A 26,368-nucleotide genomic window follows, 5' to 3' on the forward strand; every position below is an offset into this window, starting at 1 on the left:
GGTGGGGAGAAGTGAATAGGAGAGAGGTGCGAAGTGGGGGGGTGGCGGGGGCAGATATCCTCGAAGAAGCAAGTCTCTGTGAGCCACGAAGCAAGTCTGATTGCACCCTTTTTGGTCCCTAGTAGAAAGGGTATGATCTCAGAGGGAGGCCCGGCAGGGCGAGGAGCCCGTCTCTTGGCAATTCGGCAGAAAAAGAAATGTATGGGTGTTTTCCTTGCACCGCAGCGGCAGAAGAGATAGGCATCTACATGATTGAAGCGTTCGTGGTAGTCTGCAAAATCTCCATGTCCTGTGCGGGCTACAATCCAACTAACAAAGAAACTGCAAGGTCTTTACGAGATCGAGTAGTCGACACAGGACATGCTCGAGAATGAACTCTACTACACCTATGCGGAGTTCGGGCCTGCCTACTGCTATATCGACTACTATGACTGTGGTAGCCAGCACCTAACAGGAATCGACTGCTGCGTGGTCCTATATCAATTCCAGGAAACATGACTGATTAGTTCAGCACGAGACGGGGATGTTGCGTCCGCATGTGCCCATCTCTGGCGGGATATTGTGTCTTGCGGTATGAAGAGTGCAGTTGTGTTGAACTGCCTGGCTTCACGGGTATATGCCATATGGCTGAACGCCATGGCAGCGATTTGGGAGGATGGCAAGATACATGACGCACCAGTCTACATCAACGCGAAATCGAAGTATGTCCTCAAGATATCCATTGTTTGTTTTCTCATCATATTCGTTGGCCTAAGCATCCTCATGTAGGTGTCCCGCTGCTAAGGTCTATCTAAATGTTAATGAACAGCCAACTATGTCTTACAGAGACTAATCAACCCCTGAAGCAGATCATCATTCTCTTTAAACACTTTCCCAAACTTGGCCAGATCGTCAGCCTTGATCCCGCGCCGAACACTCGCCACCTTGGCGAGATTCCCCGCCGTGCGCCCTGTCCCTGCAAACAGGATATTCAATAGATCCATCGGCGCTGACTTTGGGTCGGTGACGAGGTCGTAGCCCGCCATAGCCAAACTGGCAGTTACGTCCGCCAACAGGGCCGCATCGGTGATCCAGGCGACCCCTGCGACGGAGCCAACAATCTCGCCGGCAAAGGGGAGAATGAGCAGGACCGCGGAGATGATGGTGATGATGAGGTTCCTTTTCTCTTCTTCCTCCTTTTCTTTCTCCTGCTCGCCGATTTCCTTCACCGTCGCCATGCTTTCGACTGCCTGGAGGAGCATGAAGACAGGAGTGGAAAGGGCCTCCACTGCGTCTGCGCCGTCCCCGTCCCAGAGAAAGAAGGAAAGATCGGCCCATGTCGAGACAACGTCGCGCTGGAGAGCTTGGAACCGGGGCAGCGCATTTGCAATTGAGTCTTTGGGGTTGGGGATGGTGAAGTCGGCCTTGGCGTGGGGGATATTTTGGTTTGTCTGTTTGATATTGTGGCAGACTATACCGCCGCTCCGGGGGTTTGGGGTGCAGAGTTTGTCTTCATGGACGACGTCAGAAACCTCGACCCAGTCCCGCTGGATGCCGTATTTGGATTGCAATTCATCGTAGAATCCTTGCTCGTCGACGAAGGTGTACTTGACGGTCCATGTGTCGCTAACGAGCGGGATAAAGCATGATCTAGGCTCAGACCATCCGCCCTTGGTCGCCTGAGAGCATTTGACGTATTTACCGTTATCTGCGATAACCTTATTGATTGACTCTGGCACCATGTCGCGAAGGTATTTAACGTAGTAGCCGAACTTTTCGTCGTAGCCGTTGTTGACGTCCGTGTAGTTCTGCAGGGCGGTGTTGAGCGTGTCCATGAGAACTTGCATGGCGTACATGGGCATGCAGATCTCGGGGATGCCTTTGGCTGCCTGGAGAGCTTTCCACGATGAGAAGTAAAGACTGAGATCGCAGGGGGGCGAGGTGTCTTCTTCCGCACATTCGGGGCTGTCGTCGTCGTCCTCGCAGGACAGAACTTGGCCTTCTGTACTGGCGCACGCATCGGGGCAGTAGCCGCGCTGGCAGGCAAATTTGCACAGGCCGGCGTCGTCGCCGTCGCCTTGGTAGAATGCGGTGAAGGTGGTGTTGGCCGCAGGGGGCTGGTGGAGAGCGCCAGTGCCTGTGCAGGTGCACGCGTGGATGGGGCAGAAGCCGTAGTTGCAGGCGTACGAGCAAAGCCCCGCCAGGTCGCCCTGGCCGGTGCCTGCAGTGCACGCAGACGGCAGGAAAGGCGAGACCGTCGGCTCCGTGAGGGGCACCTCCACCGGGCCACAGGCTTCAGGTGGACAGTATCCGTAGTTACACGCGAAGCTGCAGAGACCAATGTAACTGGATCCTTCACCAGCAATAGGATATCCCTTAATGCCTGTGGCCTTGGGTTTGACTCTGGGCGCACCCATTTTGGTACACACGCAGGCTCCAATGGGGCAGTAGCCATACTGACAGGTAAACTTGCACAGCCCCTGGAAGTTGCCTGGTGCTGTGCCCTCAATGCAGGCCTGCTCGTCGATAGCAAGCTCAGGGGAGACAGCGGAGATGCTGGGGCCCGATGCACTGCCAACAACGGCATTCCAGTTGGCGTAGCCGTCAGTGCAGCTCGTGGTAATAGCAGCACTGCTGAATTCTGCAATGGTACTTCCAGCGCGAGAGATGGAGATCTTCACATCGCCATAGAAAGTACCATACCCAACGCTACCGTGATACACACCCACGCCTCCGTCAGGGATATCCTGCCAGGTAGCAGGAATAGACACGCCCCCGACAGTGACGGTGACAGTGGCCATGGAGGTCAGCAGTGCTGAATAGAAGATCTTGTCCTGGACAACCTCTGCAGGCCGAAACTCATATTGCAATTGACTGGCGGTGTTGGCTGTGGTACTGCCATCGTTGCATGCTGCAGTAGGGTTTGGACGGTACCAGCCCACCACTCCTTCTTTCGTGATGGACGCCTTCCCATTCTTATAGGTATCAATCCAGTAGGGCAAGAAGAGACGCCAGCCATCATGTGGCATGCCGTGGGCATAGTTGAAGGGCGCCTGGCCCACACTAAACGCCTCATATTTATCAATGTTGTACAGGGGGCCGATGTAATGGGATTCCCCATAATCGTTCCAGCTGATGATCTGGACGAAATCGGGTTGCACCACCATAACTTCTTCCCAGCGGTCTCGCCAGAGGTCATCTCCTAGATATTTTTCAGTTAACACCACCGCTCATCCTTCTGTTTCTTTTGTATTCCTGGTAGACATTACCTCGCCATAACCAATTCTTTTCATAACCTGGAAGGTTCGTATAGAACCATGGGGAGACTGGCATCATATATGCCTTTCCTCCAGCCTGTTCCAGATAGTCGAGGTAGGATGCATCAACGTACGTATCCATATCCTGGTTGCCCCACGGCCAGGCTGCCCAACTGAAGAGCCCATCTGGGGTGCCCAGCTTCAGAGCTTCCTTGGCCCCGAGGGAGGACCACGAGGGAATGAAGAAGCAGCCAGTATCTGACTTGACGTCTTTCCAGTCCGCCGCGTTTCCAGGACCTTCGAAAGTCGACACAAACGGTTTCCCTTGGTAGGTATAATACGCGGACGACGACTTGAACTCATTAATGATCGCAATCACAGTGGCTTTGTCAAAGGGGCCAGCACCCGCATAGTCAAAGGAGAGAAAGAGTTGAAATCCTTCTGCTTCTGCCGCTGCAAAAGCCAACTTTAGTGGCTGTAGATCTTTGAGAGACGCGGCAAAGTTCAATGCAAATGCATCCAGGTGTGCCTCTTTGGCCACTGCGATATGGAACGCCCATTCTAATTCATTCCAAGAACGGGCATTTTCGACCTGAGCTTTGTTAGAGTGGCATATTACGATGGATTTCGATGCCTACCATGAAATGCGCGAAAATGCCCTTACTCTTCTTTGGTGTCGAGACCTTTAGGTCCATTAAAAGCATCATTTTTGGCGTGGTTCGAAGGAACGTCTGATTCAGCTGTCTGCTGGGATCCGTCACCTCAGGTGTTACAGCGAGCTCTGTGAATCCATCCTGTATGGAAGAGTTTGTTTGACGCTGATGGAGGTGGGCATGGTGTAAATGTGACCGAGACCCCAAGGCGAGCCCTACAAGGGCAGCTTTTACGAGAAAGCCCAACATTGCTGCTTGGGCGAAACACCAATGACAAAAAAGAAAGATTGATAACGAGTGCAAGGGTCTGAAATGAACGTGATGGCCAAAGGCCTGCAGGAATCAGAGAATGACACAGGCCAGGAAGTGCCCTGTTGCTAAAGCATAATCGCTGCCTCGGACGTCCATGGCAAGAACCACCCTCTTATAGAGCCACAACCCTGTGACATCTTAAGACTAAAGAATACTAGAGACGTAACAGAATCTGGTACCAGCATGATATGCTACTGCATCATGGATGACCCCATCTACACATTCGGACTTTACCTATAGCCCCAATCCCTGCCCTCGCCTGTAGGTCTGTTGAGGTCTAGAGGTTACAGGGATTTAGAGTCGCTCGACCAGGACAAGCTAGCAGAGTGGAGGCAGGAAATTTCTGCAAAACTATTGAGCGTCTACTACAAACACAAATATCTGAGCTCGAACATCGAAGCCTGTGGTCTTTTTTCAGTCTCTCCGGGTAATCGGCAAACCTGGCATCTGTTGACATACCAAAGCGACTGAGCTAAAAAGGTGTCCAGAATATCCACTCCTAACTAGTAGAAACGATCCAGCAGCAGATGTTTAACAGCATCTGATTTGAGAACGAGGATTTTACTGGTGGCAGTTGTAAATTAGGGGTCTTAGCCCTCCCAGGAAGAGAATTGATAAAGTGACCATTTGACACAAGAACAATATAGGTTACCGTGCAACTGAGAGGCCAAGTATCCGGAGGACATTGACAAGCAGGATCGAGCGGAAATTAGCATCGAATCCGGAAAATGCAGCACTCAATGATGTTACATTCGGCGCCGGTGCCAGCAGTCTCCAAGAATATGCCCGTTAGTACGGTCTTAGAGACCATAAGTAGTGGAGAATAGGGCACCAGACAAGGTCTGGCCGTTGCGGTACACCCAAGCCTGGATTGCCAAGGCCCTTAGAACTGTCGAGACAATGAAGGATGAAGATTGGCCCGGAAAACAAGAGTACACAGGTCAGGTGCCGGGTCAGAAACGCCGGAAGCCGGCCCCACAGGTCTTGGCACAAGCCGCGCGGCACCTCACCTTTTAAATACTGTACCACGCCCGGTGAATTTCGCTTCCTGTATTTACTTCCCTAAATATTTCATCTCCTCGATAGATAACATCCAAATTAATTCTGAATTGGTTATTAATCAGTTATTAACTGCTTATGTTAGCTGTCAGTATGGATTCGGAAGCTTCTTCGATAGGTGTTAGTGAGGTTGAAGAAAGCTCATCAAATATCCATGACATCGAAGAGGTAAGAAATCCAACTAATTTTTAAGTACTTACTAACTACTCTTGAATTACTTAGCAGCCAAGTGCTTTGATTCAACTAACAGATGCAAAATCAAATCCGCTTCAAACACTTTACATTGAGTATACAGATGATCTGCCAGAGTACCCAAGAACTCACCTACACGGGTATACCTACATTGTATCTGTTGTTGGCCGATTGCAGGAAGCAGAGCATATAGTACAAGATGTAAGTATACGAACAGTTATCAAGCAGTTTTCAGCTGGTTACTAACTGATTGGAAGATATAATACTCCTGAGCAAGTATCCGTGGTGCCAGAGCGAGTATTAGATCATCATTTCTGAACTGTTCAGTAAAAAAGTGGATGTAGAGATGTTCTGGAGCTTTAATATGCGAATATTTGAAGCCAAGTCTTTGTACACTATATCATACTTACCTTGACGAAAATGCATGGGAGGAAATCCAGAATATTCGAAAGAATATTGATTTGATTAAAAGGGATGTTCAAAAGCAAAATGCATATAGGTAAGTAATTAAGGACTGCTTTACAACTGCTTTGTAAGTACTTACTAAATAATTTCTTATAAATTAGTCTGTATCAATCCAAGAAAACATTCTTTTAAAAGGGTTTTGCATGTCTTGAACAACTTCCAACCTGTGCGCCACAGTTCAAGAGGCATTTTTATCCTGTAAGATGAATAACTACTTAATAACTGGTTGAACCGCTTTCTAACTGATTCAATAGGATGTGAATGATGAATACCATCCATATATTGGGTGTGTAAATAGAACATCAGACTTCCTCCAAAAACATCACTATAGCTCTGTTAAAGGTCATACTTTAATTAATCTTGACTTTCTAGAGCAGTTATTTAATAATTCAATCCTGCCATCTTAGGAAGAGTGTGCTGTTGTTAAGCCATTAATATCACGCTGAAAGCATGTGGTAAGTAGTTAAGAATTACCTTAAAACCAATTGTTCAGTACTTACAAAATACTTAGATTTTAATCATATTCAGGGACCTGGTAGATTAGAACATCTTAAATGTGATGTTACTTTTACTGCACTGGTACCAGTTGGTATTCAAGATTATCCTTATATTGTTTTTACATCTCATGGAATCCATTAATATCCTCCACCTCCACCACATAAGCCACCTGAGCTTATATTAAGAGGAGTTCAGAATATAATCAGACAGATGAGAAACCTAAGTCTCACTCAAGGTACATGCTAAATATGTTTTAGTTACTTTAAAACTGGTTACTAACTAGTTAATAGCTCAATTTCTGCGAAGTCCGGAACTAGAGGCTTTTTATTCTCAACATAATGCCTCTATACCTGCAGAAATACATGCATCTTTTTCCAATCTGGATTGCATATCTGCTATTATCCAGAAACAACGACTTTTTTCATACCCTGCAGGTCAGGGCTATAATGGGGTTTCATATATATATAATACAAATCTGTTTATTTGGGTGAGTGCTTATAAACCAGTCGTCAAGCATTTGTAAGTCAGTTACTAATTAGTTATAGGAATATATTTAAGAGAAATATCATGATCCGCAGGGAATAATGATTCTCTGTGCGTTCAAAGAGTAAGTCCAGCTCTTAACTCAGTTAACCTCTTTTAAAATTAACATGTCATACAAGCGCATTTGAGAAAAGGAAATAAATGAGGTTATATTTGCAACTTATCTGCGTGAACATGGAAAAAGTAAGTACTTCATGATGATTATTACACCCTGGCGGAGTACTGAGTAGTCATAAAAGTTATCACCCTTTTTTGAGTCTTCACAAATCAAGAAACGACAGATGGCTATTATCTTTTATTCAGAAGAGTATTCTCTCTGATCCAGAAAATCACTGGCGAGCCAGTCAAGTTCAATTCTATACATTCTACTGGAATATACGGAATCGTTGTGGATATGGATACAAAACAGTATACTGGTGAGTGACTGGCTATAAAGTACTTGCAAAGTACTTGCTAACTGCTTAGGCCTCAGACACTTTCTTCAAGAGATTAACCCTCTCCACCGCCCAATTCTCTGGCAATTAAAGGGAATCATTATCTTTTGCCGTGTTCACTTCCTTCAAACAATCACAGAAGCAGTTGGGAACAATAACAAAGGATCAGGAATATGGAGTCAAATGGCTGGTTTGATTGACTGCAAGTCCGAAGGAGATTATAATCAATTATATAATCTATTAATCAGTAAGTACTTCTCAACTGGTTGATAATCAGTTATTAACTGCTTCAGCACACGAAGATCCAAAGGTGCAGACCTGGGCAGAGCATAAAAGGCAACCAGTTATTAAAGCTGGCCTTAATAAATGCTGCTCTAATATCCCTTCCTCTATTTATGATTCTATTCAGAATCATACTAACTCTGCTAAACAGTCTCATCATAAGGCTAATGCAGCAGGCAAATAATTAACATTAGTAACAGCAATTCAGAAGTAAGTAATTGAAAACTAGTTTCTAACCAGTTTTAGGTGCTTCCTAATAACATTCTTATAGTTCTGCAAAGCTTGACAAACAGGACGTTCTTCAATATATAAATCAGACTCGTTTCGGAATTCATCATTCATATCGAACAGCAAATATGGAAGTTAATTATTTGCGCCATACGGCACGGGAGGGTGAGAAAATATATCAGCATTTTAATCATTGTGGCATTCTTCATTAATTATTTCAAATCACTTAGAATCATGGAAGCGTCGTCGCTCATCTTCAGCTTGTTTATCAGTTGATTCTCAACAAGAATTACAACCTCGAAGATCTCGATCCTAATCACGGGTTTCAGGGTAAGCGTAATTCTAATCAGCTATCAACTGGTTATTAACTGGTTCTTCACTAGTTCCGTGTCATCTACCTCTCAAGGTCTTCGTCGGATCTCCTCACAAAATATACTGAACATTGAGCAACAACGACAAGCCTTAGAGCTTCGTGAGCTTGAGCTTCGATTGAAGGACAAAGAAGAAGAAATACGAGAAAAACAGCTGCAAAACCAGGCAAAGCAGCTACAAAACGAAGAAAAAGAGTTGGAACAAAATGCTATAATCAGTTAGAAAGCACTTAAGAAGTAGTTGTTGTTTCTTTCAATATCGTTATGATTTCGTAAATGTTAGATGCCGGGTAATTAAAACCTGGTATTGTTAATGCCGAAAGCGGCAAAATCAGTCATGTGCTTGACTAGGGCGGCGTCTTGGCTTTTCTGACCCGGCACCTGACCTGTAACCTGGGAAAACAAGACTACTGCCAAGCCAAGAGAAGCTAATCCAAACTGTGCCTTAGTGAAGCTTGATCCAGAGCCCCATCAGAGTCTGATTATTGCTCAGGTCTCAGATCAATAATAATAAGTGTCTTTGTCTCCAAAACGGGCCTGGACTAGTCTTCTGGTCTCAATTTCGCGCATCTATTGACGCCAAGCAAATTTTGGCTAGTATTCTTCCCAGTAGTGGTTTGAAAAGGAGTGCCTTAGATCGATGGCGAGTCCCATCTTATCTGTTGCTCCGACCCTAAGAGCTGTTATCTACTATTAGCTTGGGAGTTTGTGGCCTAGTTCTTGGCAATGTCTCAGAGGATACGCACTGAATTTTGCAGTGCATGAGCCATGGGCTGGGAATAGCACCGGGTCAGTCATAGCAGCTTTGGCGATTCGGAGGCTTCTGAACGAATGAAAGTGAACATGAAATTGGTCAATTGGATCTCGTCAGGCTACAGAGGAGAGAAGTCGTACATGATGCATCTTGCAGTGCTTGAGAGCGGACGGCCGTGGATCCTACCTTACTGCTCTCCGATATCTCCGACCAAACAGACCCAGGCATACACCTTTGATTGCTACACTCTCGGTACTAGTGTATAGCGTTGTTTGAAAACCCCTCATGCACTTTTCAAATGGTCGAACGCTAGGATGGTCTCTAGTCCGCCTTGCTTCTAGTTCACTGGAACGTATCCACAGTAGTTGGAAGAATAGGAAATTATCCGAAAAAGGGATATGCCTGTATTGAATGATACATGGAGCATAAGGTATACCTACAGGGATCTTAGTTCGGCGAAACCTCAGTATCTCTCACCAAATTGTTCTCGTTACCTAATGCGATGGTCTTGCTTGGTAAAGAAGAGATCTGGTTCATCATAGACCAGTAAAACTATTGTAGAATTGAAGCGAGATGGTCTTGGTGCATCTCTGCGCCAGTTTGACATCAAGTCTGGTATATAACAGGGTCTATGCTGCTAGATATGGGCATTTCCCCGTCGTTGTCCTTCCAAATTCTATTATCCGTTGCAGTCATTATAACTTCATGAGTAGAATCATCCGGCTACAGTCATGAAATACCTTCTTTTCTTTCTCCTCTCGTCTCTCTTGTTTCTGAGCAAGGCCGTTGTGGCCCTCAAACAATCCAAACCCTCGGAGACGCTCTACTTTTACCAAGCCTATCTGGTCGAATTCAAGACAAGGGATTCCAAACGGCGAATAATTGCAAAACTATGCTCAAAGACTGATACTCCCTGCACATACCCAGCATTTCTGAAGTTTATTTTGTCCAAAGAATCATCGAGAGAAATCTTCGAAAACCCAGAATTCAAAGCAATCAGAACAATCATCGAGACAGCCGATACGACCGATGTCATAACCACATCTCGGAAACTAAGGGAGAAGGATTTTGACCCTGAATATGATCTCTCCAAACTTCTCGAGGGCACAAGCAAAAAATCACAATTTGGTCCTGTCTTCGAAAAGATAGATGGGCAGATCAGGGATCAGCTAGATTCTGACAAGGTCGCGGAGCACAGAAAGCCTATGGCAGAAGGGCTAGATCTCATTCAGCACCACCGCATCGCCGACAACACGGTGAAATATTTTATCCCGGAGCTCGAGAGAGAGTTAGGGATCAAGTTGGAAACTCGGCCAACGAGTACCCCTGATGGTTTCGGATATCAAGCCTATGATACAGAAGCGACAGTCGCGAAACTGAATGAGTTGGCGAAAAACGAGGCCGATCCAGAGAAGAAGGCAAAGGCCATCGCGGACGCTGAAGGTCTGGCACCCAAGATGCAGAAGCTCGTTACGAAGATGCGTTCGCCAGAATATAAAAAGGATGTTAAGGGTAATAAGGCGCTTGATTCCTTTAAGAGGCACCAGGCTGTGATTTTCCGAGCGAAGAACACCTTGAAACTATTAAAAAAATTAGAAACGCCTGGAAAATGCTGAGAGTCTGGATGGCAGTAGATCGGTGTGGCAGTCCCTGTGGAATGCATGTATATAGGAGCCTTTCATTGTTTCTTCTCAGAGTAAATAAGTTTTGACAGATCAGACAAAATATAAGACTTTATGGATTGGCTACTAGCCTACTATATACATGCTGTGCTCATTCACGTGCCAAGGTGTGGTTTTTCTTCAACTTCTTTTCTCCTTCTCTCCTCTCACTTTCTTTCTTTGCATCCAACCAACAGCTCATCAAATGCTGCTAGCATCACAAAATTAACAATTTAAACAAAACTCTGATGGAATGACTAGCATCGCGGATCCAGAGATTAATCTGCAATTGTCCTGTGATTACGAATTCAATTCGTGGATGAGCGAAATGTAATTACAGACGGTTACGGCCATCCACCCGTTGGTTGCCTCGCCTCGTCGGGCTCCACCCGAAGAAAATATTAAATCCCCCCTATCAACCCTCGCGCCTTACATCTTGATAGATTTTCATTGAGTCGCCCCTTGCAAATTTCCTCTCTCAGCTGCTTTCAGCAAAGTGATCTGCATGATGAGTGACGAGGTCGAGTTCAACAATACAGGCGATGGACCCTTGATGGTGCCAGGATTCAATGGAGTTCCCTTTGATGTCATAACATCATCAAACAGAACGTTTGTAGGCTCTGATCTCTGGTATCCGTCGCCTTTCACCACCCGCGAACTGGAAATGCTGAGGCTGATGAACTCCTTAACTGATCGACCAGGCTGGGAGGAGCTGGTCTTTGATGCTTCCACCATGCAGACTTGGCGAAGTGAAGTCATGGCGCAATTTCCATTGATCAGCCCCAAGGCATGGGAATGGTGCGAGGCTGAGCTGCGTGACAAAGCGCAGCGATGGCAGGAGACTGGTCTAATTATGGTTCTGAACGCTGGCAGTGGCGTGTGTAAATCAGACACCATCATTCCTCCTGCAGTGACCGCGGAGATCCAGGACTTCGTCACTTCTGCATTAAACGAGTCTGCCGGGCAGAAGGACTGGCAGCCGAGTTCAAACCAGCAGGTTTGGAACCTGATTGACCCCTCGCTGTACCCGCTGACTCGCGAACGCACGAGAGTGCTGATCAGTGGCGGCAGTGTTCCGCTTGAGCAGACTCTGGACGCTTACGGGCAAGGAGAGGTAGCGCCGCCGCTCCATGATGAAAAAATGGATTGGGAAATTGAAAAATACCTCTACTCACTGCGCTATCAATGGCTGCCTTGTGAGGTTGAATTCTGTGGGCTGGCTGGATCGACAGACGTGCGGATTACTTCCTACATCAATAATCTTCACCCCCGTGAGCAGCGGCCATTCTACAGGACGCTGGAAGGTGTAATATCCAAAGTTGTTGAGCCATGGAATGAGATTCTGATTAGGTTTGGGGACGTGCGGTCACGGGACTCTGTCGGTCGGGAGCCCATGCGAATCCGCACATTCGGGGTCGCGTGGGATAATCGTTATCCTCAATGGGCCGAGGAGCTCCCGACCACGCTGGACGTCGATAGGTCAACTGAAGATTACCAGCGGGCGCTCGCTCGCGTCAAGGAGTACCTCTCTTTACCAGAGTATGGAGTAAAGGTGCAATGGTCGTACAATACAACAAGCGAAATCCCCGCAGACTGGGAGGCAACATTATCCTTGCGTGAAGTTGTGAATATCAAATACAGTCGCATGTTTCGGTTCCGACACTCCGAGCCTGGCACCACCTATTCCTACGAAGACTGGAGGGCAGGACGAACGGCCCGAGCAATCGTTGGTCGTGAGGACTACGACAACCTTGATCCCTCCACGGAACTCTGGCGGAACCGCCTCGAAATCATGGATCCAATGCTCCATAATGAGATGCTCAGAGCAAGAGACGAGATCGATCATCAGTTCCAGACCGTGAAACTCCAGGACGAGTTCCGCGAAAAGGGGCTACAGATTATTGTCAAGCTGGGGGGCATTGAGCTCACTCCTGATAATCTGTCCTTCTTGGGCGAGGACTGGCACGCGGACGGTCTCCTGAACGAGCATATCGTGGGAATAGCCATGTATTGCTTTGATCTTGAAAACGTGACAAATGCCCGCATCTCCTTCGCTCAACAGATTTCCATGCGTGGCGAAGTTTTCTCGTTCGCTGACAATGAGTGGGACATTCCGTACCTGGAAGAATTGTTCGGTGTTCGGGATGAGGGACCAGCGTTTCAAGAACTCGGGTCTGTGTCTATACGTCAAGGGGGTCTCATCACTTTTCCAAACTGCCTACGCCACCGCCTTGAATCGTTTGAATTGGTGGACAAAGCTCGACCTGGACGCTGTCACTTTTTGACCCTGTTGCTCGTTGATCCTTACTACCGCATCTGTTCGACGCGAAATGTGCCCCCACAGCGTCTCGATTGGTGGGAACAGGAAGCACGATCCCATCTATCGTCAGCCCATCCACTTCCCCAAGAATTGGCGGATCAAATCATTGCCGAGACTGGTCCGTGGCTTATGAACTTACCAGAGGCTCAGCACCACCGGCGTGAACGAGCCAAGGACGAGGCGGTGGCTTGTGAGAAGGACACGGAGGAGATTGAGCATAACACTATATGCCTTGTGAAGCGATGATGCTACCTGGACTACATTAGCCATTAATGAACCTAACGAAACTTCACTAATAGAAGTATTGAGAGCCTGTGCACACGTGTGGTCCTTTCCAATCAGAATAGTGAGAAAGGCCACTGACCTGCGCAAAGTATACTCACCTGCTGTGGCACAGAGGCTGAAAGATCCGATAACCTCGGCTTACTGGTCATCACCCATGGACACAGTGCCTGTCAAAGTTAGACTTAAAAAGTCGTAGGCAGTTAGCCAATAAAGAGATTCGGCTCTAGAGGATCCGCAGTGTTCGGGTACTTGGGTTCAGGGGTAGCAGTCGCATTGCTATCTGTCGCCGACCGGAGTGGCTTACCATCTCAACCAGTACTAATGGTTTTGCTTGTCTTGACGGGCGTTTTCGCACTTTTTTCAGAGGTTGCTTCTGGGGTTGATGCAGTCTCACTGGCGAGTGCGGGGGCAACAAGGTATCCCGTTCAATTCGGCAATGGATCTGCTATAGCCCGGGTCTATGGCCTCACTAATGTCATGTCTGCTCTGGGGGTTCGTGATCGGCCCGCTTTTCTCCCGATTTATCTATATCTGTCTGGTTGGACGGCAGACGGGACCGCCCCTTGGGGTGTGATCCGGATATGCTGGTTGGGTGGCTGACTAGCTCGGTATATACTACGACGATTACCGTGACGGAGACTCTGACGACGACGATACCATAGTTCATTCTGGTTCTTCTTCTGGTAATCCTGGCTCAATAGATGATTCTATTTGACGTTCATATGTTCATTCGCATCTGTAGAGTCGGCAGAAATGGCCGCCCCTCTTCGGAATTTGCAACTGCACCCCATGCCAGGCTCCAGGGGAGCACACCGGAGTCGGACATGGGGCTGGGTCTGGGTCTCAACCTTCAAAAACCTTCAAAAGTAGGTGTCACCAGTGGGGGGGGATTGCGCCATTTTGATTTGCTTTTGATCATTATGATTGCATGGTCTCAGGCAGTCGTTCGCTGATGTGGTCTTCTCTTCCGATTATTCATTCAGGAATCGTCTGATAGCACCCTCCGTACCAACAGCGGCTTCCTCCCCATCGCACCGCGTCCCTACATATGCTCGGAGCAAGTGATGCAAGCTGTCTACATTTTCAGTACCTCCGTCAAACACGGAATGTAGCAGCTCCACAATGCTGCAGATGCGCTCTTCAGAACGAGTAAAGCATGCCAATGCGATTGTTAAACATTGGAGGGCCGCTGCACATAAGGATGACCAGCCTGATTTTAGAGCTAATCGGTAGAGGCGAGCATGACTCAGGAATATTTCGTTGCAAACTTCATCCTGGTGTATGTTGGATAGAGTATCATCGCAGGAAACGCCGAGTTCGATGTCTCACCATGAGAATGGCGGAAATTATTGATCCGAACTAGGAGGGTAATTCTGTGCCATGAAACTGCCTGAATATGGCCACATGACTGTTCCTGATGATGACGTCTTCACATAACCAGCGACCATTGCCAAGAATGGTTCAGGCATAAAAAAATCGCCTGTGTATACAAACTCACAGCAGAGCTCAAACGTGAGCTCGTCCATCCAACCCAGAAGCACAAAAGTATTCTTCTCTTTATTTTTAGACGCCTTAATAGATTTCTTAATAGCCAGTGGAAATGCCCGAAGCGCTCCTGAATGAACAAAAAATGGTAAATCACCGTCATCTATATAAATGGTCACCATGTCCGTACGCACAATGCTGGAAATGGGTCACTCAGCATCCATTATTTTGATGAAGAGGCATAACACTTACCTTTCCCAGGTTGCCCCCATTCCGCAGCGTGAAGAAGAAATTATCATTATGGTCTGGGCCTATGATCTAGGGAGATCGAATCGTCTTTTTAAAGGTTTAATACCATACTCTTTACCACGAGGTCGTGTCCTGATGCTGAGTGACCCCGCGCAAATTCCGGCGTGGGTCGGGATCTGAGCACTATTAGACCTAAACTTGGAATGACTGCTTATCTCCAGAGTACCTCTTCGAAAGGACCCCTGACAGCAAATTAATATTTGTTGGAATTGGCTAGATGTAATATCCTAGTTTCATAAGCCACGGTTGAGCCCACCTATTTTCCTTCTGGTAGATCAAGCCAAAGTGTGCTCCGGGGTCCTGAAGCTTCTCTTGGAGCGGAGGGATTGAAAGGTTTGGAAGGCACTTGCTTGATACTCAGTAGTTGCTATATTGAGTCCTATGGTCTGTTACTTAATCACTAATGAACTAACCAACACAGGCTTTGCTTTAGTAGTAAAACTCGCCCCGAAGCAGCTGCTTGTAAATGGCAGGTCCAGTCTAATCCTTCAATGACCACGCAGCAATCCTAGCACGTTGATGTGCTGCACAGTCCTGCTGATGATTCCTTGATAAGTCGAGATGAGAAACTAGCCACTGATTTTCTCTAGATCGCCAGCTCCCACTTTGCTAGTAGATGGATGGCTAGCCTTGTGCGAAACCACATGGAAGCCAGCCTTTATTTCCATCTCATGTTCTCTCTTCACCCTCTCTAGCTTTCCGAACTTATATATTATGGTCAAGCTCAAGGAGACTGCCGTAGACACCCCGGTGACAACAACAGTCAAAACAGCCATTATTGACCATTCCCCATTTTGCGCCGTATACACATTGACGAAAGTGGTGAGTAACCCAGCTATTGCATTTAAGAGGACTGGTCTATCAAACGATTAGCATCTGAATTAACAAGAGATACTGAGACTGACATAAACAACCGGTTTACGAGCCATATGTAATTCTCCTTTCGCTCCCAGGTGAGCCAAGAAATCATTACTGAGCCCAGAACCATCAAAAAGCAAGCAATAGCAAGGAGGGGCGGATTCTGAATCATGCTGAGGATGGCTTTTCCAGTGCGGTTTGTTTCCAGACCTTCCGTGAGAAAGTCAGACTTCTGAAGAGAAGTAAATGTTCCCAGAACAACCAGATATCCAGCAAGTAGTGCCCAGTGCGCAGCGCTAGCTGAGGTGTTATAGAACCATGGAATATAGTCAAGCTCAAGAAGCATGCGCACATAATGAGTCTCAATGACTGAAGCACTTTCAGCCTCGGGCAGGTTTCTTTCAAAATCATCAAATAGCTGTGTGTGACCCATACTGGCCTGTAATGAGTAATAGTGATAGAACCTGTATGCAATTTCTGATCTTCTTATAAGTTGCTGGATAGGGGGACAGTCATGACTCCGAAATAGGCGTGCAGCCTTCTTTATTGTGCGTATTTCACCCAAGGTGACCTATAATATTCTGCTATGGGTACGATATCATAATCTAGAGATTGTTTCTACTGGAAATTATCTAATATCCTCTCCTTGCAAAAGATCTATACACTCTATTGACTCAGTCAATCGTGCTTCTCAGAGTACACATGGCATGATTAAGGGTGTATTAAACAGACTCCAAAGAATCTGTGACTCAGAAACAATGCATGCTCCCCCTCAAATATTCCTATGCCTTCATCCTGCTGTGGGCCAGTATCATCCTTCCTAGGACTCGTCATCGAGCGATCCCGCAGAGGACACTTACTGGACGCAGACACCACGGTCCCAGGCTAATGCGTAGGAAAGGATGCTAATCTTGATAAGTTGGCTGCTAGTGATCAGTTTGAAGTGCTACTCACCTTTAGAAGGTCCACTGCGGTTGCTCTACCAGAGGATCTGGTGAAGTCCTCTGTGAGCAGTCCCATTATCCCACAAATTGCAGATGTCTTGTCCAGTCTTAAGAGTGACTGAGCTATTGAGCAAACAGCCTGAAGGTCCTTGCTCTTCTGCTGTCTCCTTGATTCCCTAATCAGGCTGCTTCTGACGTCGGCTATGAAGTCTGTTAATAACAGGTCATTTTCAATGTATATGTTTCGGATTGTACTGACCTAGTTTGACTACTCCCTCTTGGTTGATTAAGACTGTGGAAGGTGTGACATTCCCATGGCAGATCCCAAGCACTTCGTGCACATACTTCAAAGCTTGCAGGATCTAGGGATGTCAGCATAGTTCCTCTCTGAAAGGACTATCTGAAGTTTATATACCCCTTTTGAGATAGTTGCAATCTCCACCTCGCCCAAGCAAAATTTTGATGATGATTATTGAATCTCCTCTAGCAAGATACCCCAGGTATTATAAAGGAAAAAGACGTTCTGTTTCGCAATGAATACCTCTTTTAAGTTAACCAGATTTGGATGAGATGTTTCTTTGAAGTCCTTAGCCTGTAGGTCCCTTTCTTTGATCTATTCTTGGTAGACATAGGCCAAGTGGGAGCCTTCAGAAAACTTAATAGCACTGACAGGTCCCCAAGTTGGTGACAGGCCGACGAAGAAGTGGTTCAGCTGGTCATAAGGGGACCCAGACTTCACGAAATCCAACTGAATGTCTAGAGTTTGGGGTAGTGTCATATGCCGCGGGACTCCTCAAACTGGCAATTCAATTGGAGATCCCAACTTAGGAGTCACTACTATTTTCGCAATATCACTGAGATTCACGGAATTATTTCTGACTTCACTTTGACAAGAAATTGAAGGTTGTTCTTAACAGCACGATTAGACCCCGTACATCGCGCCTATTTTTATCTAATGCTGGACGTACCGCGCCGCTTTTGAGTCGTGTGGGGAGCCAAAACTGGCGTGGCACCTTGGGTCTAAGACGGCCCAAGTACCCATCGACCCGCTGCGGCTTCGACCCTCTGATTCTGTTCATCACTACCAGTCTTGAAACCTCCGAAGGCTCTTCATTCCCTGCCAAAGACCCGCGGACGTGATCCGCAGGTGTTTCCATACATTTATCTAGTAGCACAGGCATGAGTATTTCCACACTCGTTGAAAATTTTAGAACAATGTGTATACGTAGTAAGATAGGACATTAAATTGCCCTCCATGCCCAACACAGCAAATTCATTTCAGCGCTAATGAAGAGAATCTCATGAAACTGTCTACATGCTGTACTCGCTGGGAATATCCGCTATGTTTAAATCCTTTTCTGTTTCCATAATTTTGAGCATATTCCTGCGGTTTTATATCTGCAGCTACACATTGCAAGGATTCAGTATGGGAACTATCGCAATGAGTATCCCCCCGGACTCCAAAACCGTTATCGATGGCGAATTCCGGCGCATGAAAAATATCAGGGAGATTAGGCTAAGCGATGATATCAAGGCTTTTGTAAACAATGCGCATTCCTTATTTGAGTTAAAGGGCGCTTCAAATCACCGAGGCCCCTGCAAGAGATCTCTCATCCACTACGTGGCCGTGGGAGATTGCCCTGAGCTTCTTCGGTGTCTCCTAAGAACTGGTGCTGCGAAAGACGTTCGCGACCAGAACAAGCATACACCCCTCTCCTGGGCTGCAGAATATGGTGCCTTAGATTCTGTGAAGATTCTTTTGGAATACGGAGCGAAGATCAATTCCATGGATGATATGTATTCCACCCCTTTGTCATGGTCAATTCATGTGAGTCCACCTACAGACCAAGCAAAAGCAACTGAAGTCTACCTGGGGAAGAACGGCGCGAAAGAGAAAGGCGCTAAGCGGTGTTGGATCTTGAGAAAGATTAGAATGTTTTGATAGACTTTGTATGTAGATCCAGTGGCTGTGATCTGCTATAAGACTACTCTTACTCCAGGCCAAAAGACACAGTCATTTGTGATTACATGAGTTGGCTTACCTGTAATTCTCAAAGTTTATTTTGATGTCAGGGCTAGTTGGAACTTCAACTTCTTTTTCCCTCCCCTAGGGAGCCTTAGGGAGATGCGTAGATCCTTTTCGATCCTTTCCAATATTTGAGGGCATCGGAGACGGTGTCGAGAACACATCCGGAGTTAATGGAGAGATCTTCTATCTATGTTAAATTGTCGAACCGGCCTCAGACCTCAATCAGCAAAAATAGAATTCCAACGCTGAATTCACTCGATAAGACTCCTTAAGCATTCCGGCAGAGCCCCTTATGTAAGAATGAGCGGAATACGGCAAAGCCGTCGCGCTGTGATGTATTACCAAAAGTCTTTCTCTGGTCACAGAGGGATTTTGCTTGATAAGGGTTGCCTGATATTGAACCGTTAAATACACTGCAGTCAGGTCTATTGTAGTGAAAAACGTGGAATTGGCACTGCTTAGAATCTATGAATTTGTCTGAAATGACAGCTGGTCCTGACGAGACTGCATGAACTCTGACTGAAACCCTATACGTCGATGATGTTCGACTACCCAGTATCAGATTCTTCTTTTTGTTGAATGTGGTTGCTCTCCATCATCAGTGTCGCCAGGAGCGAAGTCAAACCGTCGTTTCCCTGTATAAACATCATATTTGGATATGTAATCCTCCAAAGCAGCCTTGCTAATGCCGCCTGCCTTGGTCTCCAGCTCGCCCGGTTTTGATTTTGCGCCAACAAAGAGCAATCGCGTCTGTTGAACCTCAGAGAGTAAATCTGCCATGATTAGAGAGATGACCTTTTCTTGATCGATGATGAGGAAATAATGGGCACGGGCGAGGTCGTTTAGGACGAGTCGCATTTCCATTTCTGAGTCGGCAAAAAACTTGTAGTACTCCCTTGAGTTGAACAGGTAGAAGACTACGACATTCGTGACATCTGACTGATACCACAATGGTAGTATCTCATGAATGGCGCTTCGATGGAGTGATATTAGGACTTTCTGAGACACTGGGGCTTTGCTATACTCATCTTCAAAACCTGCAGCTAAAGGTACGGACTGCTGTACACCATCCATAATCTGAGTAGAGGGCCCTGGCTCTGGGTGCAGTTCAAGGTCTATTGGACTTGTCGCTATGGAATCACTGTTTTCAATGGAGTCGGTATGAACATCTGTATTATCTGTCAACGCTTGCGGTTCTTCTGGTAGCAAGGCCCCAGACGTTATGGCTCCTTCCGGAGCTTCTTCAGCAAATGAGAGTTGGTTGGAGGCTCCGGAGGCGTCATGATTCAAGAGAGATCCAAGATGTTGTCGGCCGAAAAAACAGCAGAAGATGTCTCTTATGACGGCAAATGAGCTCGGATAAAGGAAAATCTCTCCCTCATCAGAAAACATATGTCGAAGAAAGAAGAACGACCGGTCACTTATGTACTCATTTTTGAGTGGTTGTCTGGCTCGGAAACTTGACTGTCGGCTATCCGTTTTCACAGAGAGCTCAGGGATTTTTTGATTTGACTGATGGGATCTGGGCCTGTCGCCGAAGATACGTAGAAACAGTTTTGACATATACAAGGTTTTCCGTGCAAGATCATTGTGAGAAGCACCTGTGAGTGTTTCGAAGGTATAATGAAAAGCCGGCAAAATCAAGTCGGCTGCAGTAGAAACTTTTCTTGGAATTGTAAAACCTAATCTGCTGGCTGACTTGACAAGCTCAGGCTCTCCCCGTAATTCAAACAAAGGCTGAACGTTCTTTACTTTTCTTGTTCTCCCCGTCTGAGGATTAATGAAATGTCAAAAGGCTGTCAGCCATAATTGTAGCAAGCTAACCGATGCTATGGCTCTTTCTGCTTCATCTGGTGGCACTATACCGTTAATAGGGACAGTCTGGTACTAGCTGTCGGTCAATTGGATGTTGTAAGCCTCCGTACCTCCGTCCCAACAGTGTAGAGCCGTGCTATAAATTGATGTTTTAGGACCTACAGAAAATAGGTCCCTCATAGCCTTGGAGGGCCCGGAGAAGCATTTCGCATCATCAAAGAAGAGCGTCAGGGACAGGATCCTGCCAGGAATTTCAAGCAGGACCTGCAGTACCCTATCCCGCTCATCCGCATCAGAAATATCCGGGAAGAGCGTGCCGTCGTTCATTAGACATCATCTGAGAGCGTTCGAGCACATGCTGTCGCGCAAGGGTCCTTCCGGCGAAGCCCATACACATCAGATGGACGATCTCAGCGATACCGTCATAAGAGAACCGGCGCCGAAGTCGCAGGCTGCCAAGTAAGACTGGCACGAATGTCCCTTGGATTGGGGTAAGACTTCCATTTGACGAAATACTGCATAAGTTGGTCGAGCGCCAGTCCGACGCTCTGATCGATTTTGAAATGGGACGCTTACAAGTCGAAGATGATACGGTGCTGGGGCCTTCGTGCAGTGATGATGACGGTCAGGAGGTCAGGTCTGTCGAGGCCATGTATCCTCAGTTTGAACATCAGGAGGCCGAAGGGTAGGGAACCAGTATCGGTCTGAGGAAGGATAGTTCGCAGGAAGTGTGCTGGAAAATAATGTATCTAGATACTTGAGAATTAGCTTATTGCTTATGCTCGTTCTTCGGACAAATGGCATTTGGTTGCACAATGGACACTACCGCTCCACACCTGGGTAGTCCCTGCAGCTAAGTTTTTTAAGGTCTCCCCTTTGTGTTGCGGTTTATATCCTTAGGTTAATGCATCTGTGTGAACACTGAGGGATTTGTGGAATAGAACGGACACTTTCAGTTGTTAGTTGCAGAAGTCATCCTGTGGGAAGTCCCTGTGAAAAAGGAGAAGTTCCCCTAAGGAGGTGGGAAGTTCCCTCCCTGTTCGGAAATCGGGAATACTTTGGGATTCTCTGGTCTGATATTCCTATTGTCCACCCACCTGCTGTTTACTGGCCGTCATGCCATGCAGAACATGGCGGTTGGTTACATCCATGACTCTATCATTCTACAACTATAAATGGCACTGTGTAGATTTCGGAAACAGAAAGAAAATCAAGAGACGGAAAAGCATACTGTGTTAATGTGCTCTCTTCTTGAGGGTTGTGCTCCAATATACTTGAATAGAGCCCCGGCTCCAGCCCAGAAACTGGTCCGAAAATAATCTTGTCACCTCCGACCAAGGTCGTTGCTTGTCCCTCCTCAGTCTCAGTAGGAGCTCTGTTTCTTTGGATGACCACGGCATGCCCTTTCTGGAGCTGCCATGAGGCTTACTACTATCGGACCGTTGAGTCAGGCGACTTGCTGGCCGCGCATCTCTGTTCCCAGTTGTCAGCGGATCAGGCCTAGGCATGTGATGTGGCAGGGCACCTTCCAACAGCCAAGGGAGGAATTGCAAATACTTGTCAAGCAGTAGAGACATGAAATGAGTGTGGAGCGCTGCAAACGAATTCCCCTCTGGAGTGGACGTATGAGGGCCTTGAACCTGTTTAGGCTGTTGTCCATCCGGTCGGCGCGGCTTTCGCTTGCGAGATTTAGACTGTCTACCACCGTGGGCGGGACCCGGAGGGTTACTGGAGGGAGGATTGCCGGCTACAACGCTGTGACGGTTGTGAGGGGAGCTGATAAACTAAGCATCTTTGTCCTGCCTCAGCATGACGGAGTCTTGCTGTTCAATTGCACTGGAGAAAAGGGGAGACGGGTCTGGATATGGACATATCATCTCCGAAGGCTTAGGATCGTCACCCAGAGAGAAGGGCTGACGTAGATCTCCCGCCTCCCACGGCTCATCATCAGCGAGAATTAAAGGGTCGATGGGAAGATCTTTTTCTCCACCTGGCACACCGTCAGCCACTCAGGCATTTGCCGGATTCGCCGGTCCACAGCTGGTGGAGTGGGACGGCTTCTCACAAGGCATCTCGGACATCAATGACATAGACGCCGGTTGGACGACATCCAGCAGAAAGGTGATGACATACGCATTCCGAGGTCCATGGGGTTGGATGCGCAAAATTCCTCAGCCAAAGACCTCCTGCGCTTCACCAGAGGTGGACGGAAAGACGTTTTCCGGCGGCCTCTGGGGTGAACCTGAATGCTCTCTCATGGCGTCATTGGCCAACGCTGAAGTACATCCTGCTGTTATCTTAACTCCGGGCGGACACCTACATCTCTTTGCCAGGCGTACGTTTGGTTCGCGAATAGGTCTGAATGTCAATGTTGGATAACCTTTAATCAGCCCATCCACTGCTTGACCGTTCTCGCTGTCCTAATTATTGTTGGAGTTTTCACAATCATAGGGTATTCAGGGTGAAGTGTTCTTGGTCATCGCGGTTATCTGGCGGCCTAGCTGACGGATCGGTGAGTTCTCAGCAATGGGTGTCAATTGCTTCAGCCCTCTAATATTCGCCTGCAGATGACAACAGACATAGCAACTTTATCCAGCAGGTGGTCCGTTAAGCTGGACTTAAATGAGACTAGAGGCGGCAGCGCCCCTATCATCTCTCCCGCCTGTACCTGTGTTTTGGTCTTCGGCCCCAAGGGTCCCGTGTCTGAGGCTCTCCATGCAACCTGCTTTACTTCCTGCATCCTCAGCTCTATAGCTTGCAGCTTCCTGGCCCTGAGAGTCTCCAATGGTCCTTTCTTTAATATGGATATTTTCAGTTCAATGTTCCCTTCCTGGGTTAAGTATGTGCTCCAGGACGCCTATTAAAGGTGACTGAGAGATACGCGCACATAAATAGTCACCAATTAATGGCGTCAACCGTGCACTGCTCTGGCGTGAAATCCGTGAGACCTTAATACTTTCTTCAGGCGAGCCCAGAGTTCTAGACTTTGGCAACTCTATTGCATGTTAGTATCATATAACCTGTCTCCAGAAATCATGCCTTACCTAGAACTTCCTGCTCAGTTGCAACTAGTTCAGAGTCTAAAGAAGTGGCAGGCTGCATTAAGAGGGACGCCTGCCCGTCCGACTGCTTCTGCAAGACATCCTCCACTATAACTGGTTTATGATGCACGGTTTTGCGGCTATCACCATCGCTTGTCTGGATTCATGCCGGCTCTAATGCAGCGGCTTGAAAGAGTTCAAAGTTAGTAAGGCTCTGAAACAGATCCACCGCAGGTCACACGTACCACCTACTGAAGGGGCGCTCAGGCTCCAGGATATATCCGTGGCAGTCTCATCGAGGAAGCCACAAGCCTGGTGCGTCTCTGGACCCTTCTCTGACTCCTTTGAACTGAGTTCTGCCAGAGCCATACCTTCTGTCCCAATGCCAGATTCACTGCGGACCCCGTTCGTACTTCCACCTGATAAGATGCTCAGACTCTAGGTGATCTCTGGAGCACCGCTCCGGGTTAGAGCGCTTGATGTCAAGGTACCTAGCTTAGATGGAAGGAGGCAAGTCCGAGGTGGAATGTATGCTGGAGTTGAAGGGACTCAATATGGCTTCTAATAAGAGGCAGTAATGGGTTTAGGCGGAGGGTATTGGTAGCAGAAGTTGATATTATTAAGGCTGATGGACATTGTTTAAACCAGTATTGAGAGATGCCAGTAAAGATAAGGAGATGATGAATGAAAGAATGGGCAGAGATGGGAAGGCAACGACTGTCAACGCTCGAATTTCTGGGTGAAGGATGGGGCTTTTATACCTAAAAGCACACCTTTCACGAAATAAGATAAATATACAGGCGCACCTCCCATAATCCGCAACTCAGTGGACCCGGAAATTAATTGGTCTGATCCTGCTTGGAGCCGTAATCCATCGTAGCCAAAAGGAGTGTGGAAATGATAGATAGTGCCTTAATACTTCACACACATAATCACAGGTTCAGTGTCAACGCAATCCAATCAGTAGGCGGGAGGTCCAACAAAGGAGTGGCCACGTAACCCACAAATCCAGGATTCGCCCGTCATATCGTTTCATTTACAAGTCAGCCTAGCGGACATTGGCGGAGATACAAACAGGCTTCACACCAGGTTGTGATGGGATTGCTCGTCACAACTCATCCTAGACATAACATTCCTCCTAATTAGGCGTATCCATCGCTTGCTTAAGGCAATCAGCAAGCACAGCCAATGAGCGATTAATTCTAGGCGCTGAGCTAGTTACGCAACTGGAATCTCCTAAACTCCATCACAGGCGAGATGCAGCCCCATTGAGGCATTTTTGCCATTAGTATTCATGATCTGGCTGAGTTCGCGGAGGCAACACTTATCGAGGCTGGATGGTCCAGAGGAAAGCACCATTAGCCAGCCGGACATGATGATCGACCGCCTAATGAGACCTTCTTGAGGCATTCTTCCTGGTCACACGGCACAGACCGTGTTGGGCCCTCCAGTAAGATCAGGAAATCAGACTGCGGACGCAGTCCATGGTCGCCTGGCGGTTTCACAGCTGCACGTCGACGGTGGGCAGACGGAGGCTGAGCGGTCCTTGTTGGGGGACGGTCATCTCCAAAGGGTGGAGGCCAGAGCAGGCTGGTCCGGTGCGCATGACGAGACTTCAGGGTGCTGAGGGACGGCGCTGCGAGGGAAGTAAAGGAAGTGAGAGGAGGTGGTCATTGAGCGACGCACCAGCGGCCTTATATAGTTCAGCGGACGAGGTGAAGGCGGGGATGGGCGGCAGTTCCCCGCGCGGTATAGCGCGGGAGGCTAAACCCGACTGGGTCAGCGCCAAACTGCATTAGGCAGCCACGGGACGGGCGCTAAACCGGAACAGGGGAGTTGCCGAAAACAGCCGCCCTCTGGTAAATGCGAATTGTATCTCTATAATAATATGATCTTTAGTAGTCTTTTTAGTAAATTTAGTTTTTATCTTAGTATTAGAGGGCCTAGTATCTCTACTAGACTAGCTAGTTATAGTATTAGAGGGCCTAATACCCCTACTAGACTAGCTAGCTATAGTATAGATCTAACTATAGTTAGAATTTAACCTTAGAATAATAAATACTATAAGGGCATGCCCTATAGATAAATCTAACTATAGTTAAATTTAGATTTAGAGAGTTAATATAGGATTATAACTCAGGAGCTTAACTAGTTTTAGAAAAATAATTATTTTATAAAATTCTAGAGAAAAAAGAAGAGAAGGTTTAATAGCCTATATATTTATTAGTATATAAGTATTTATAGTCTAGTACTATACCTTATATATATTTATATTTACTATTAAGTTACTATTCTTTATTTATATCTAGCTTTTATAACTTATAAGATAGTAAATATTAAAGAACTTACTTTATAATATTAATTTCTTTAATATTAAGGTATATAATATCTAATTAGTTAGTATATATTATATAATCCTACTTAGTATCTTTAGTACTTAGTTAGGCATACTAGTATATAGTATATAGTGTCACGGGCTAGAAGCCGATTCAACCTATAACCTAGGTTTGGACGGTAAGAAATCGCTAAGAGGTTCTAACTGGGGCCGCAGCGGCCGAACACGAAGAGGGGTGTGCGAGGGAGAAACGGGGTCA

At 47.0% G+C, this 26,368-nt stretch overlaps 4 protein-coding genes across 4 annotated transcripts; 3 read left to right on the plus strand and 1 right to left on the minus strand.

The window, feature by feature from the left end:
• Nucleotides 1-823: 823 nt before the first annotated feature.
• Nucleotides 824-4,138, minus strand: CDV56_100275 (glycoside hydrolase family 71 protein; the record flags this gene model as incomplete). Its single annotated transcript, XM_026753894.1, has 3 exons — nt 824-3,181; nt 3,249-3,828; nt 3,875-4,138. Coding segments are annotated over 3 exons (3,202 nt in total), but the record flags the coding sequence as incomplete, so codon positions are not given.
• A 5,620-nt stretch (nt 4,139-9,758) lies between these two features.
• CDV56_101673 (uncharacterized protein) lies at nt 9,759-10,643 on the plus strand (the record flags this gene model as incomplete). Its single annotated transcript, XM_026755292.1, has 1 exon — nt 9,759-10,643. One exon carries the CDS (start codon nt 9,759-9,761, stop codon nt 10,641-10,643), a length of 885 nt encoding a protein of 294 aa, XP_026610264.1.
• A 553-nt stretch (nt 10,644-11,196) lies between these two features.
• CDV56_101870 (DUF4246 domain-containing protein) lies at nt 11,197-13,254 on the plus strand (the record flags this gene model as incomplete). The annotated part of the gene is made up of 1 exon (XM_026755489.1): nt 11,197-13,254. The coding sequence occupies one exon, from the start codon at nt 11,197-11,199 to the stop codon at nt 13,252-13,254; it is 2,058 nt and encodes a 685-aa protein (XP_026610265.1).
• A 5,061-nt stretch (nt 13,255-18,315) lies between these two features.
• On the plus strand, nt 18,316-21,422 carry CDV56_102814 (ankyrin repeat domain-containing protein; the record flags this gene model as incomplete). Its single annotated transcript, XM_026756433.1, has 4 exons — nt 18,316-18,717; nt 20,905-21,046; nt 21,104-21,192; nt 21,258-21,422. 4 exons carry the CDS (start codon nt 18,316-18,318, stop codon nt 21,420-21,422), a joined length of 798 nt encoding a protein of 265 aa, XP_026610266.1.
• Nucleotides 21,423-26,368: the final 4,946 nt, after the last annotated feature.

Source organism: Aspergillus thermomutatus, assembly GCF_002237265.1.
Source record: "Aspergillus thermomutatus strain HMR AF 39 chromosome Unknown NODE_335, whole genome shotgun sequence".
Classification (NCBI taxonomy): domain Eukaryota; kingdom Fungi; phylum Ascomycota; class Eurotiomycetes; order Eurotiales; family Aspergillaceae; genus Aspergillus; species Aspergillus thermomutatus.